The sequence below is a fragment of the Falco punctatus genome (genome assembly GCF_963210335.1).
Source record: "Falco punctatus genome assembly, chromosome: 4".
Lineage (NCBI taxonomy): Eukaryota > Metazoa > Chordata > Aves > Falconiformes > Falconidae > Falco > Falco punctatus.
In genome coordinates, this window is record NC_137583.1 from 8,512,551 (window position 1) to 8,526,394 (window position 13,844).

The 13,844-nt window shown below is 40.0% G+C and overlaps 1 protein-coding gene across 1 annotated transcript in view; it reads right to left on the reverse strand.

Moving 5' to 3' along the window:
* Positions 1-13,844, reverse strand: part of TKT (transketolase) — a 28,173-nt gene extending 14,329 nt beyond the window's left edge. The window contains exons 1-8 of the mRNA XM_080385439.1: positions 13,532-13,844; positions 8,370-8,487; positions 6,710-6,823; positions 5,938-6,035; positions 4,084-4,275; positions 3,144-3,262; positions 1,216-1,409; positions 458-622 (exon numbers count right to left, since the gene is read on the reverse strand). Coding sequence (XP_080241565.1) covers positions 458-622; positions 1,216-1,409; positions 3,144-3,262; positions 4,084-4,275; positions 5,938-6,035; positions 6,710-6,823; positions 8,370-8,487; positions 13,532-13,638 — 1,107 coding nt within the window. The 5' untranslated portion in view covers positions 13,639-13,844. The remainder of the gene's footprint in view (positions 1-457; positions 623-1,215; positions 1,410-3,143; positions 3,263-4,083; positions 4,276-5,937; positions 6,036-6,709; positions 6,824-8,369; positions 8,488-13,531) is intronic.

Below are 13,844 nucleotides of genomic sequence, written 5' to 3' on the forward strand. Positions count from 1 at the left end.
GGCTACATTTATTAACTGTTTCTCTGTCCTCATCTTCATACCCCAGTCTAGCATAGAACTCACTGTCACATTGTGACATTCCATTTTTGTGAAGCAAAAGAAACCAAACCTAAAGTCTTTTCGGAGTTAAATTTCTACAAATCAGACTGTGGAAAGTATTACTGTTGTTTACATGTTGCCTTCTCTTTGTGTACTGCTGAAATACAGACAATATGACCGCAAAACTAAAAAGAAAAAGAGGGGGGATTTAGGAAAGTATTACTAGAAGCACTCCTGTCATATTACATTTGTAAGCTTTTGTCATAGCCTAGTTTTTCCCCAAGAAATAAGTAAGTCTACATATCCACAAATATACATATGAACAGCAAATTAAAACCCCACCCTCTGAAGACTCAGAGTGAATGGTCTGATATTGCTGTGTAATATCAGTATTTCATAAAGCCAAGAGACCAGTTACCATGTTCTGTTCAGCAATGTAGCATTCAATGTAGCGACTGGGATGTTCTTTCTTAAAAAGCTCTGAGAAGGTGGAGTTCTTTGTGTCTCCATCCAAAGCAATCACTCGATCATTAGCATGGCCCAGTTTTGCAAGTGCAACACCATAAGCTTTGCGGGTAGCCCACTAGGAAAAGAAAAATACAGCAGAACTGTTGTAACTTCCTGTTTCTAGAAGCTTTTTGTTTGTTTCTTTGTTTTTTCCATGAGTGCATGCACATACAACTAAAAACCCCCACAACATCCAAGACAACTGAAAAAAAATTTGTTAGCAGTATCAAAAGTACATATAAGAACAGTGACATTCCTAAGTGTAAACAAAAAAAGAAAAACACAGTGAAGCATCAGGACACACATCTGTGCTGAAATCAGCAACTCCCTACCAATCCAGCTATGGAATTTTTAAAACCTTGGTTTCCAATCATGGAAAGTCACTGAACCTCGTGGAGTTTAACTTTAAATACACATAAAATAGTTTGAATAATTGGTAACGATCGTGAAATGGAGTTATGTGAGTCTTTGTATTTTAATATCCTTCCAATACGCAGTGAGCTTAATGTCTGTGTGTCACACCACAGATGTACCAGGATTCTCAAACTAGGAGAGAAGAGGTGGGTAGTTGAAATCGTGGCAAAGGGAAAACACAGAACCTCCTGCCATCCATTAAACAGCCTCATAGTTTGAAGTTATCTGACAAACAGTGAAAAAGGAAGGGAATACCTTTTCTCCCACTTTGTAAGTTGGTGGAGATGGCATCTTAATGTTTCTAATATTTACTATAGGTGCATCTTCTTCCGGGAGGGCTGGAGAAAGCTTTTTCTTATTTTGGATTTTGTCATCTATTTCCTGAATGACTTGTTCAGCCATGTTTTTTGGAAGGGGCTTTCCATGCCAGCTTTCCTTATCTTCAACACCTGTGTATTTAAAATTATATTACTAATCACAAAAATATAAAAACTGTTTAAGATCTTAGCTGCAGATTTTACTCAGATAAAAGTGCAGTGGAGCATGACAGTCTAGTATAGTCTTCCAAGAAAAGAACTTCTTTATTATTCCCACTGTAAACAATTACCATTAATTTAAATTGCATTAAGACAAACATGTTTAAATACTTAACACAAATAGTCAAATTCCATATAGTCCAAACTAGTGATGAAATTCCAGTATCTTCTACTGAAATTGAATATGATTTGGCAACTAAAAGACGTGGTCCATAAGTGTGGCAAGAAGTAAACAGTAATCAATCTGAACAGTTAACATGAATTTTCAATAGTCAGGCCTAATTAAACAAACTCAGATGAATTTTGAACAACAGTTAAGCAAGCTGTCTAATTCAAACAAGACCTGACATTTTACAGCTTTATTTTAATAGCTTGTGATGACTCTCATCTTTGTGCACCTGGCACTAACAGCAAAATCACCTCTCTAGCTGATAAGCTGTTTTTCACTGAGTAAGTCACTAAGAAGAATGAATCTTGCTTGCTTACTCAATGAAAAGGAATGAAGATATTCACTCCTGTTATTAATATTTATGTGGTCAGAAAGATAAATTAACAGAGTGCCGCTAATAAACTGGAGCTGAACAGAATCATGGCAACCCTGGACACGCTGAATATGCACTGTATCCATAGAATAGATACACAGAATGTAATCCATAGAACGCTCAGTAGCTAGCACACATCTCACTTGCAAGAGCCAAAATAATTTTCTTAGCACTAATGCTGTTGGGAAGTATAAAGAGTTTGAAAGACTTTCTGCATGCTATTGTATGTGTTGGTGCACATCTGTCCCCTAGACAACTAGGTAAGTTTCACACCATGTGAAAACTTCAAAAGGATCTTAAGAGGCATCATGAACTCCAAAATTCAAACAGCTGCTAACCTATGAAATCATTTCTATGGATTACTGTATCCTGTATCTCAGTGACTTCCACATCAGATCATATGAAATAACCTGTAGTGTTACCAGGTAGCTTATGTACCACACCTCATGCAGCTTCGTCAAAACTGTAAATGCAGTAATTCCTCGTTTTCTATGTGTGCATACTGCCTGGCTGGTAATAAGCAGACCCAGTTATCTGCAACTCAAGGAGCAGAGAGTTTTTATGACAAAGTCACTCCCTTCTCAGCATAGTCTCTGTGAGTCTAGGGATCAACAGCAAGCCAACAAGGTGGCCCTCTGTTGCTAGGGCAATTTTCAAGACAAAGCCATATGGTCCAATATCCCACCCCGACACCCCCCCACCCCCCGGCCATCTTCCAGGCTGGAAAAGACTTTTAAAAGAGTAACAACTCAAGCACAGCTGACAGCAGAGGAAATCCTACTCTACAAGTGGGGATCTGTAAAAGCCCAGTCAACACAGAACCGCACATGGCTGGATAATGTGAAGAACCGAGAGCCACATCTTTGCCTGCTTCCTATGAAGCATCAATTTAACGTCCGCCATAAGAAAAGGCCACAAAGGAAAAAAAGATAGGGTGAAACTGAGTTTTCAGACTGTGTGGTAGTACGATCAAGGCAAAAAGCTGACAGGATGCCAAATGAAATGTTAAACTTCTGTATTTTTTAATGACTGCACCTTTATTGCAGCACTATGTACATACTATTTATATACATATGTGTATGCAAAGGAATAGATGTTTTATTACCTGATATGCCTTTGCCTTTAAAAGTCTTTGCAATGATAGCTGTTGGCTGATGTTTGGCCTGGCCAAAGGCTTTGCAAAGTTCCTCCACACTGTGTCCATCAACGATGATAGCATGCCAGCTAAGAACACAAACAGATCAACTGTTTCTAAAGGGTTTTAGCATGTGACACTCTCTGGTAGTTAGCAATAACAATAATGAATACTAACTTCATTCCAATGCAGTGTCTTTTTAAAAGACCCAAAGTATGCCAGAAACATGAACTAGCATTCATTTGATATACTAAAATATCAGTCCCTTTTTTATAATGCAAAATGACTCACAGAGGAATTAACAACTGCTAGCAAAATTCTCAGCCTACAGATAACCAAGTTATCCTACATTTCTTCAGATTAATAGCCTTTTCTAATTACAAGAAGAAATCAGACATCCAGAAATCAATGAAAAAATTGACAATCACAGCTGATTAAAACAATAAAAATGCTCCAGCACAATTTGCATGGCTGCTATTGTATCTGTCAGTTCTTTATCAAGGATTTCTGCATCTACATAGAAATATACATTTCTAAACTAACTGAAAGCCAATACATAATTCTTGTACAAGTAGCCGTTTCCATGCCTTTTTTTCTGATCTACTTGCTATGACAGTACATTTGGTCACACAGTTAAAAATCTGTATTTAATGTGATAAAAACTGCTTTAAGATCCTCTAACAAATTTATGAGTAAGCAGTCCTTTTATTTTTCCTTTAAACAAAAAATTCTGCCACTTTAAATCTTCCTGCTGTACCAACAAAGACGACCAATATTAGGCATTATGAAAGACCATCTTTCCTGGTGATGGTATCCTTTAGAGCTGAAAGTTCATTTGAAAAATTCTGAAAAGCAAATAAAACATACAGTTTCAAATGAGAGACTAGAATGAACTTGTCCAATCACGTACCCAAAGGCTTCACAGCGTTTCTGGTAAATTTCAACATGATGCTGCAGAGGGGCAGGGTCACTTTGTCCAAGACGGTTAACATCAAATATAGCAACAAGATTATCTAGCTTGTAAAACCCAGCAAAGGCCATTGCCTCCCAAACAGAGCCTTCAGATAGCTCTCCATCTCCCAGCAGACAATACACTCGATAGCTACAAGAAGAAATCAATAAAGTAAAATAAAATTAATGTGTAAACACAATTCAATCAAAAACAAACTCCCCCCAACAATTCACAGTTAGAATTCACTGCTTTTCCTATCCCAAACTCAACCGCCATTGCTGAATGCATTCACCTCAGATAACTGTATGTGACATGAGACAAATTAAAATACCTTTGAGCTGTTACACATAAAAAAAAAAAACAGATGAGAAATACTGTACTCCTTTTTAAACCTTTGTCTCAAAAAAATCAGACCTTAAGCCTCCTGTTGCAAGGCTTGAATGAACAGGCCCATTAAACACTGTCACTGTGACTCAGCAAGATCACTAACAATACATGAAAGGTTACCGTCTGCTTCCTCATTCCTACCATATACTCTCTGGAAGGATGAACAATAATTTAATTTCAGGAAACTATAAATTGTGGATGAACTCAACTATGGATTAAAACATGTTACATAACCAAATCCAGAATTCAGGAAAAAAGATAACCAGCATGATAGGACTTTGTAGACTATTTCTCCAAATACTGAAGCTTTGTATTTAGATAAAATTCAGATAGCAGGAGTACTGCCTGATCTCTGTAGAACTCAGCTGCTGTATTTTTCTTTTATTACCATTCTTTTTTTTGGATGACAAAGCTTTGTACATGTTTATTATCTATTAAAATTTTAAAATAATTGTATATTAGCCTTCAAATAATAATTTTAAAAGAAAATAATCAAGATGGCTGTTAGTGATTTTTTTTTTACTAGACATTAAGCTATAAGAGACTTCTGATCTGAATCCCACCTGCCTACAGCTAAATCTGAACTCCTTCCACATAAGCTGCTCCCCAGTATTGCATGCAAGACCACCTTTTTCTTCCGTCATGTAAGCACTGGTTAGATTTTTTCCACACGTAGCATCTGCTAAACTCAATTAAAATCACCAAGTCATCTTTTACAGAAATGATTTCAAGTTAGTGAAGTGTAGGACACATTAACTGGGCAGCCTATGCTCGAATGTACTAGAACTGTCACATAAAATATATCAACTACATCAGGCTATTTTTCCTCCTCATACAGATTTGCCTTCAGACATCTACTTTTCCTGTGCACAAAACAAATGGCAGAAGCAGTCATTTTTGTCTCTATGGAGTTGAGTGCCTTTCTGATAACAATTTGAAACCCTACTTTATGATTCAATGGCTCTATTATTGACCATAATAGTTCCTTATCTAGATACATGTTCTCCATTATTTGTCATCTGACTTTGAACAGACACATCTCTAGTTTGCATCTTTCTTCCGAGTGGATACATACCAGTCTCACAATGGCTATTACTCTCTGGAAGTTAAGAAGCTGCTCTAACGACTTACTGTTTTCTCTGTTCAGGAACATCACCTTGCAATGCTGTCAGTTACAAAAGGAACATGCATATGCACTAATTCTTGCTGATCTTTAAACCATCGGTAGTTTCACTGGCAATGACTTTGTAATTATCAGGCTAGTAATCTATCATATAAAACCTGAATTTGAAATTAGACTTGGGAATGGAGACCAGAATAAAAGAGGTTTGGGTTTTTTTTCCTGATTGAGATAAGAATACAATTTCTTTTCACAGAATATTCCTATTGAATGCCTATAATCATGAAATATGAAGATGGAATTACCTGGCTCTGTCAAAGAACTTGCCAGTGTATGCCATTCCACATGCGGCACCAAGACCCTGACCAAGGGATCCAGTAGCCACATCAGTGAATGCTTGCCTCTGAGAACAAAAGAGCAACAATTATTTTACAGTTAAGAAATAGAGGAACCACATTCCAGTGCTAGAAAATAGTTCAACATACATCAAAATTCAGCTTGTCGGCTATAACAATATAGTGCAAGTCCCTCCAAATCTTGCCCTGTTCTCCTCCTTTCCCTGCAATGTGTGTACCTTGATGATCCATGCCACAAGCTAACTAGGCTCTCTGAGAGGCAATGATACCTATGGCCCAGGAATTTCTCAGCTATGCCTTGGATGGCAACTGTTAAGAACTGATGATTTTGTGTAAAAAAGAATCAACTGAAACAACTGCCTGGGAACGGAAAGACCAATGAGGTGACCAAACTGGATATAAACTTATGAAATACCTCAAAGCTTCTTAACGATGAGAAAAGCCATGCTGAAACTTTATATAAAGCTTTTTTTTACATGAAAAACATTGGCATACAGGACTGTAGGGGAACTTTACAACAACTATAAAGGTAATTTTTACATGCTCCAACACAGACACTGATCCAGTTGTGAAGCCTTATATATAATGTATGTGTCATCATCCTTCTTATAAGTCTGTATCTTTCCTGTACTGTAGCTGGCAACCACAAATTGCTGCAAAATACATACACTTCCTGTTTTACAGAAAACAACATTTTATATCAAAGGTTATGAACACTCACTGGTACTGGGTGTCCTTCTAGGACAGAATCAATTTTCCTCAAGTTCAGTAATTCTGCTTCTTGTAGAAAGCCAGCTTCTGCCCAAACAGAATATAAAATTGGTGCTGCATGACCCTAGAGAGAAACATAAATCTTAAGCAAGGCACAGGTTTCACAATATGCTAGTATCAAGACAAAATTCTACAAAGCTGACAAACCCTGGAATCAGGTTCTTATGTCCTCTAAGCAGGCCCTGAACATGCAACATTCACACTGACGCTTGTTTCCAAGTTCCCCGTGCCCCTGCTTATAGTACCCCAGATAGCTGAGTACAGTTAAGACAGAAAGAATGCAGCACTCTGGAGGACTATTTAGGATGTCCTTGAGAAAATCAACACTGAAGAGCAAGAAGGTCTCTCTCAGCCATGTAGGTCCAATTCCAAAAAGTAGTTTTGGTATCCAAATAAATGATTAAATTTGTTTAGGTACCAGTTTCAAGAACAGAGCACTGTTCACTGACCCAGTAAACAGATGGATGAGCAAGTGTTACCCCATTCAATACATACGTATTCAAGGTAAGATGCAGTGAGTGACAACAGGCAAAATTTTAAGCTTTATACACTCAGATTCTTGCAGCCACGTCCAAGTGGACAACTGCAAAGTAGTAGCCATCATTCACCCACGGAGTCATTAGGAGTCAAAAAAGCATGCAGAGATTTGCAGCCATTTAGCAACTCCAGACAGAAACCCTGATTAATTAGAGTGCACCAAAGCAAACACAAAGAAGTGACTCTCTCGTTACTTTACCACCTCAGCATTAGCTGCTTGCTTCTCATCCAATCACTTATTTCAGAATGGCAGTCAGAGGTGCCAACAGTTATAATATCCGATGCAAGGATATACACCATCAGCTATGCAGCACTACTGTAAGCAACCACGTGAGGAACTCTGACTCAAAGATGGAACGCCTCACTGGAGTACTTCATCTGCCATTTTTTACATCATTAAGTTTTCTGAAGGCCCCTCAACTGCCTTTATGTCATATGATTGAAATGTCCCTGTGATTTGCAAGGGCATAATGCAAAAGGGGATAGAAATGCTAATGGCCAGTCCAGACTGTGGTTTTATGTGTTTTCTGAACCACAGCAGTTTCAGAAGTAGCATTGACTTTAATATCATACTGGCACAGTAGGAATGCAAATTGCTCACTAACCTACCATAACTATTTCATATAATGCTCCCTGAAAAGCTGACAGTAATTAGTGCACATTGTGACATGACTGCAGGCATAACAGCATGTCTGCATTTAACAAGTAGAGCACAAAAGCTAACCGCAACTTACTCAGTAGAAAGTCGGTTATGCCAAAATAAAACAGATGTTAATATTTCTTGATAAATTTTATAGACAATAATTATTATTTAATATTAAAACAATTTAACAAAGTGAAGTTAAGACTTACCAAGACACATTATACTGAGTGTATATTTTTGAGTTATGCTACAACTTAACCCAGTATTTATTTGTCTTTCTGAAGTAGACAAATTCCAAGCTCTCAAATATTTCCAATAGACTTCTGTGTAGTTGCAAGCACAAGTAAGTATGAAGACAAGTCTATATAATTTACAGACAGACAACTCTCTACCAGCAGACTGCAACAGTATAGCGTAAAAGTTATTTTACCTTTGAAAGAACAAACCGGTCGTTGCTGGCGTTTCTGGGATCTTGCACTTTGTACCTCATGGTATGGAAAAACAGCACAGACATAATCTCTGCTGCACTGCAACATGATGTAGGGTGGCTACAAGTCAAGACAGACCCAAGATTATCACTTCTCATCATTGTTTGCTCAGGATTGCATCTTTAAAATATCACTTTACCAGCCTGCTACTCCTCACCATTAAAATACACTCTTAAAGTGTTTTTGATAACCCATCCCATCTACCATTACCCCAGTGCCAATTAGTTGTACTTTGAGACAAAGGAAGCCTTCTTATCTAGTTGAAGTGGACCTTAAAAAATAGACCCTGGTGACAGCTTAAGGACACATCTTTTAGAGCTCTCTGTTCTTCATGCGAAGGAACACCACCCTAATCGGTGACTATGAAGCACTGGAAGGAGTACAATCCTGTACCTGAAATCATACTCTACTAATTTAGCTGACAGTGGAAATTCACACTGATGCAGAGGAAGCGAAGACAGCCTTCCACAGTACTTTAGCCACGCACTGAGTGAAGGAATTAAAAGCATGGCATCATGACTTGTTCAGGCCCCACCGCACAGGCAGGGATTGGTAATGCAAGATTAACTTCTGCAGAAAGTTCTGGAACGTTTACAACTGTATAACATCGGTACCATTTTATTTTACTATGCTAGAACTGACAGAACTAGAACTCTGATTTCTAAAGAGGGCATTAAATAGTACAATTTTTGTATTTCATCTTCTACTGAAACTAGACAAGCAAATATAAATTTGCACAAAAAGGGTTATTTACAAGTGGCAAATACTGAGTTATTCCAAGACAAGGTATATAATTTGTTTGAAGTGTAATAGAATGGCATAAAATTACTTTTATTCATCTATATTACTGTCATTTAAATAACAATCACTGTAGTTCTTATGCATCTTGAAGGGATGGCACCACCTGACCACTTGAGTGTATCAGCCTTGGCTTTTCACTTGTGATAAAGCTTAAAAGGGGTACGGAGGCTCTTCAAAAACCTTTACTGAGTGTGGAAAGTAGCATTTTCCAGAGTTACTGGTATAAACAGGATAATTCTTGACATCAGTGGTTGCTACTGAAGTATAGGAAAGTGAATAATGAACGGTAAGAAGGTTATGGCTACAGAAATCTTCACCAGCTTTGAAAATAACCTGCAGTCTCATCTCACCTTCTCTTCTACAAATGTCTATTTTTTATCTTTAAAACAATACTCTTATAAAATATTTGACCCTACTTGTAAAACAGGACAAACTTACTATGAAAGTGTCACATTTCGTCTCCCACATGTACATTTACCATGCATGTTAGGATTAGACACCACCTCCACTAGAACTAATCAAAATATTCTCTTCTGGTAGTAATAAACCTTCCCTCCCAACATCCCCAACAGTGCTGCAATAAGAGAATAAAAACATGCAAAACACTAGCAAAATATCAATTACGGTTAGTGTCCATCCCTTTGTAAGTACTCACACACAGGGAACCAAAAGAATTAGCTTTAAACCATGGTTCAAACATATTAGTAAATATTTATGTATTTGAGTTAATCAATAAGCCTTACATGCTTGTTTAAAGCTTTCATTCCTTTAATTTCATTAACTTTATACTTAACCATACTTCTATGAACTCCTGGTCTTGGTAAAAAAAGTTTAAAACAACCTAAAATGGTAGCATGTGGAAATAAAAAAAAAGGCAGAAAAATTTAATAAATTACTTGAAAATTAGGAAAAAAAAAAATTTATTAAAACTGCAGGTTAATTGAATGATCTCCTACTAACAGAAACGACCCAAAATTTAACTACATATCAGATACCAGAAATCACTGAAAAATCAACTACACAATTTTCTTTAAATACAGTCATCTTATTAAGGCTACAACTACTGGTCTTCTATTAGCTCACACTTTTCTATTAAGTTCTGTTGAAAGAATTCCTTGTTAATCCTAGGAAAGTGTATTTGGATTACTCGTAGAAGGAAAGTCACTGCCACTACTTGCACACAATCTTCCACACTGAGTTCCTGATTGACAAACAACCTAGAACTTTGCAGTGGTGGTCCGTTAACATGCTTCTCTGCCAGATAGCTTCTACTGATGAACTGCCTTAACCTTCAAATATAGCCTTTTAGTAAAAAAAGGCAAAACAAAGTATATTAGAATACTCTAACCCTGGATCCACACAAATCAAGAGTAAAATAATTACTCCAATGTAGTTAAAGAGTTTTCTTTTAATTACTCTGCATCATTTTATGTTAGCTCCATCTACACATATCTACACATTTCAGCTAAAAAGAATAGTGGTAAAATGTTAAAATGGAATACTGAATGAAAGAAAAACGCTAAAAAAATTGAAGGAAAACAAAAATGTGCAAAATGTGATCATACCACATGTTATGAAACTGCCTCTTAAGAAACTCTCGCAAGTTCCACTTTTAAGAATTTAACCATCTAATTCTAGGAAGCCTGGCACTGTTTCAAAACTGCAGAAATTTATCATTAGCTACAAAACAGACTACCAGTTTTGATTAAAACGTCTGCACTACTTATCTAGAAGAAAAACTTCTTCCACGTCCAAAAGCAAGTATGTTCAATCTTGACAACTAACTTTTTTTTCCCTCCCCTAAGGCATTTTAAGCACAAAATCTTGTTCCAATTCACTGAATTTTTCCACTACAGCTGGTAAAGTACTCAAAGCGATATGTTTGAGCATCGAGGATCAGACTGCCTGCTCTTTTAGCTCTTGTCCAGAAAAAGGCCGTACCTTTCTTCAACAAAAGTTAGTACAAGTAAAGACTGCAAGAACTGATGTATCAGATCTGTCATGAAACCACTTGTGTTGCAATATATGCAAGTTTACAGAAATTACTTCATTGAAAGTAGTTGGCAGGTCCTCTTTTGTCTGAAGTGCTTTTATTGCAAGTATTTCCTTCAGTTTTACATACTACACCTTTAACAAACACAAATTTCCTTAACATCAGTGCAAGCATGACAAATTTTTTAATTAACTGTAAGCTTCTAATTAAATTTAACTTGCATTCAAACATCCTTCTACATTCTTGGTGGATACCAGCAATTCAGGCAAAGCTTACTGTCTCATTCAGGCTTTGGAAAACACATTCATAAAGCGTAGCTGTGTTAGAAATGTATGTGATTTGCCTAACACCGCAAAAGACTGTGAACGTCTTTTTCTTTTAGGCACATTACTACAACATCATCTTAGCAACCGAATCTTATTAAGAAAGAAAATGTATGGCTTCTCAACAGAATCCCTCCAGAGCGCATCTTTCATAATCTGCTCATTATCATGTTGTGTAATAATTTCAGACTCTACACAACTCTAGTGCTAGGTTAAGCTGGAGTGATTAATGAAACACCTTTGTGCAAGAAGTACTCAGTATTGTAGCACAGATGAGCCAGGAATAAAAAGCTTGAGTAAAACTGTTTTTACTGTTTCTTCATCAGCATGGGGAGAATGACTTTACTATTGAACTTCATGGATCACAGAAAATAAGCAAAGGCTGCAGCAAGATCCTTGCTCTTTAACAGCACATCAGACAAAACAGAGACATAATTTTATCTGTAGATAAAACAACCGATACTACACATCTGTGTGCCCTGCTTAAAATGCACCCTAGAAGCTCAAGACCGAAGGTCAAGCTCTGCTAAGAAGGTTTAGCACAATTTTTCTTACTTACAATTTCACACAGGCTTGGCTTGTGTAATACTGCCTGTATATTATGGCTTTGAAACAGATGAAGAATTAAAAGAGCAGTTGTTAGGTAACCTGTACTTCGCTCTCCAGACTGGACCAAACAAGCCATGGCTTTGTAAAAACCACTCCTATGGCTAGCTGAGAGATTCCCTGTGTCCCAACGCTCCATTTTACAGGAAGAACCAAGGCAGCATTTTCATTTGCTGTATGCAAAAGGTACGAGTAAAGTTCAGTTTCTGTATGCTTTGAGAAAGAGCCACGTGAGGCAGCCCATGCCAGACACAGGGCGGAAAGCCTAAAGCAACTCAGAGAAGCAGCTTTAAAATATTTTACACACCACTCTTCTCCACACAAACCCCAGCATCCAAAGGATTCCTTCAAGGTTGGTTTGTTCGGTTGATTTTTTTTTTTAAAACCATGGCCAGTTTCAAAGAGGTCCAAAGGAGGAAATTGAAACAAGATGGGTATTTAAAAAAAAAAAAAAGGAAAGAAAAAAAAGGCAGTACTCTCTATGGAAACACACAAATACATTATACAAGCAGAAAAAATAGCTTTAATTTTACGTGAATAAAAGTGGATTGTTTGCAGAGATTTTTTTCGATAGGTAAAGCACGATCAAAGGAAGGATAACCCTGGAATCTGCACACATCAGAGCCTACGCTAAATCCTGTCCAGAGGCCTGAATAAACTGCCCATTTGAGACCGCGGGCATTTCACAGATAATCCCGCTTGGGCTCACTTGAAATTCTGTGCAGAATTAGTTCCAACTGACGGGCACGAAATGAAAAAGAAACGGCTTGCGCCTCGGGCACAAATTCTTTGGTTCTCAGTCCTGCATCAACTTAGCATTCCCGGCCGCTCTCCGCAGTCACAACACCCGCCGGGCCGGCCAGGCGGCTGCGGCCCCCGGGCTGGGCTGGGCCGGGCCGGGCCGCGGGAGCCCCGCACCTCGCCCGCGGCCGCCATTTCCCGACGGAGCACCTGCACATCGCTCCGCCTCACACCGAGCCCCCGACATGCCGGGGGGGGGGGGTCCCGGGGATGCGGCCGTGACCGCTGCGGTGTCCCCTCCCCGCCCGGACTCCCCATCCCCGCGGCTGCACGTCCCGCCCCGCGGCCGCCTCAGCCCCCGGGCACAGCCGCGGGGGGCACGGGCGGGCCCCGGCACCGCCGCCCGCTCGGGGTCCCGCACATGGCTGCGGCGGGGGGGGGAAAGTGCTCTGCCTTCGGGAGCCGCCGGTGTGCCCCCGGGCAGCCAGTAACGGGGCAGCCCGGCCCTACCCCTCCCAGCGCCACCGCGCCTCGGCCCCGCCGCCCAACAGATGCGCGGTGCGGGCGCGCGGCTGGCCGGAGGGGCGGGCGCACGGCGGCGCCGGTGCGCGGCCGAGGCGCAGCCCACCGCCTCACTCACCCGGAGCCGGCCGCGGTCGTGGCTTTGATGGAGCTGATGCGGAGCCGGTTGGCCGTGTCCTTCAGGGCCTGCAGCGTCTGCTGGTCGGGCTTGTGGTAGTCCTCCATGTGTGCGAAACAGGAGGGCCGCGGCGGCAGCGGGGCTAGGGCGGCGGCACCCGGGGCTGGGCACGGACGGCAGCGCTCCGCGAGGTCTGTGGGCAGCGCGCCTCAGCCGGGCCGTGCAGCGGGGGCGGAGAGAGCGGGCGGGCGGGCGGGCGCCCCTCCTCCCGCCTGCGCCCGGCCTGCCCACGCCGCCGCCGCCGCCGGGAGTT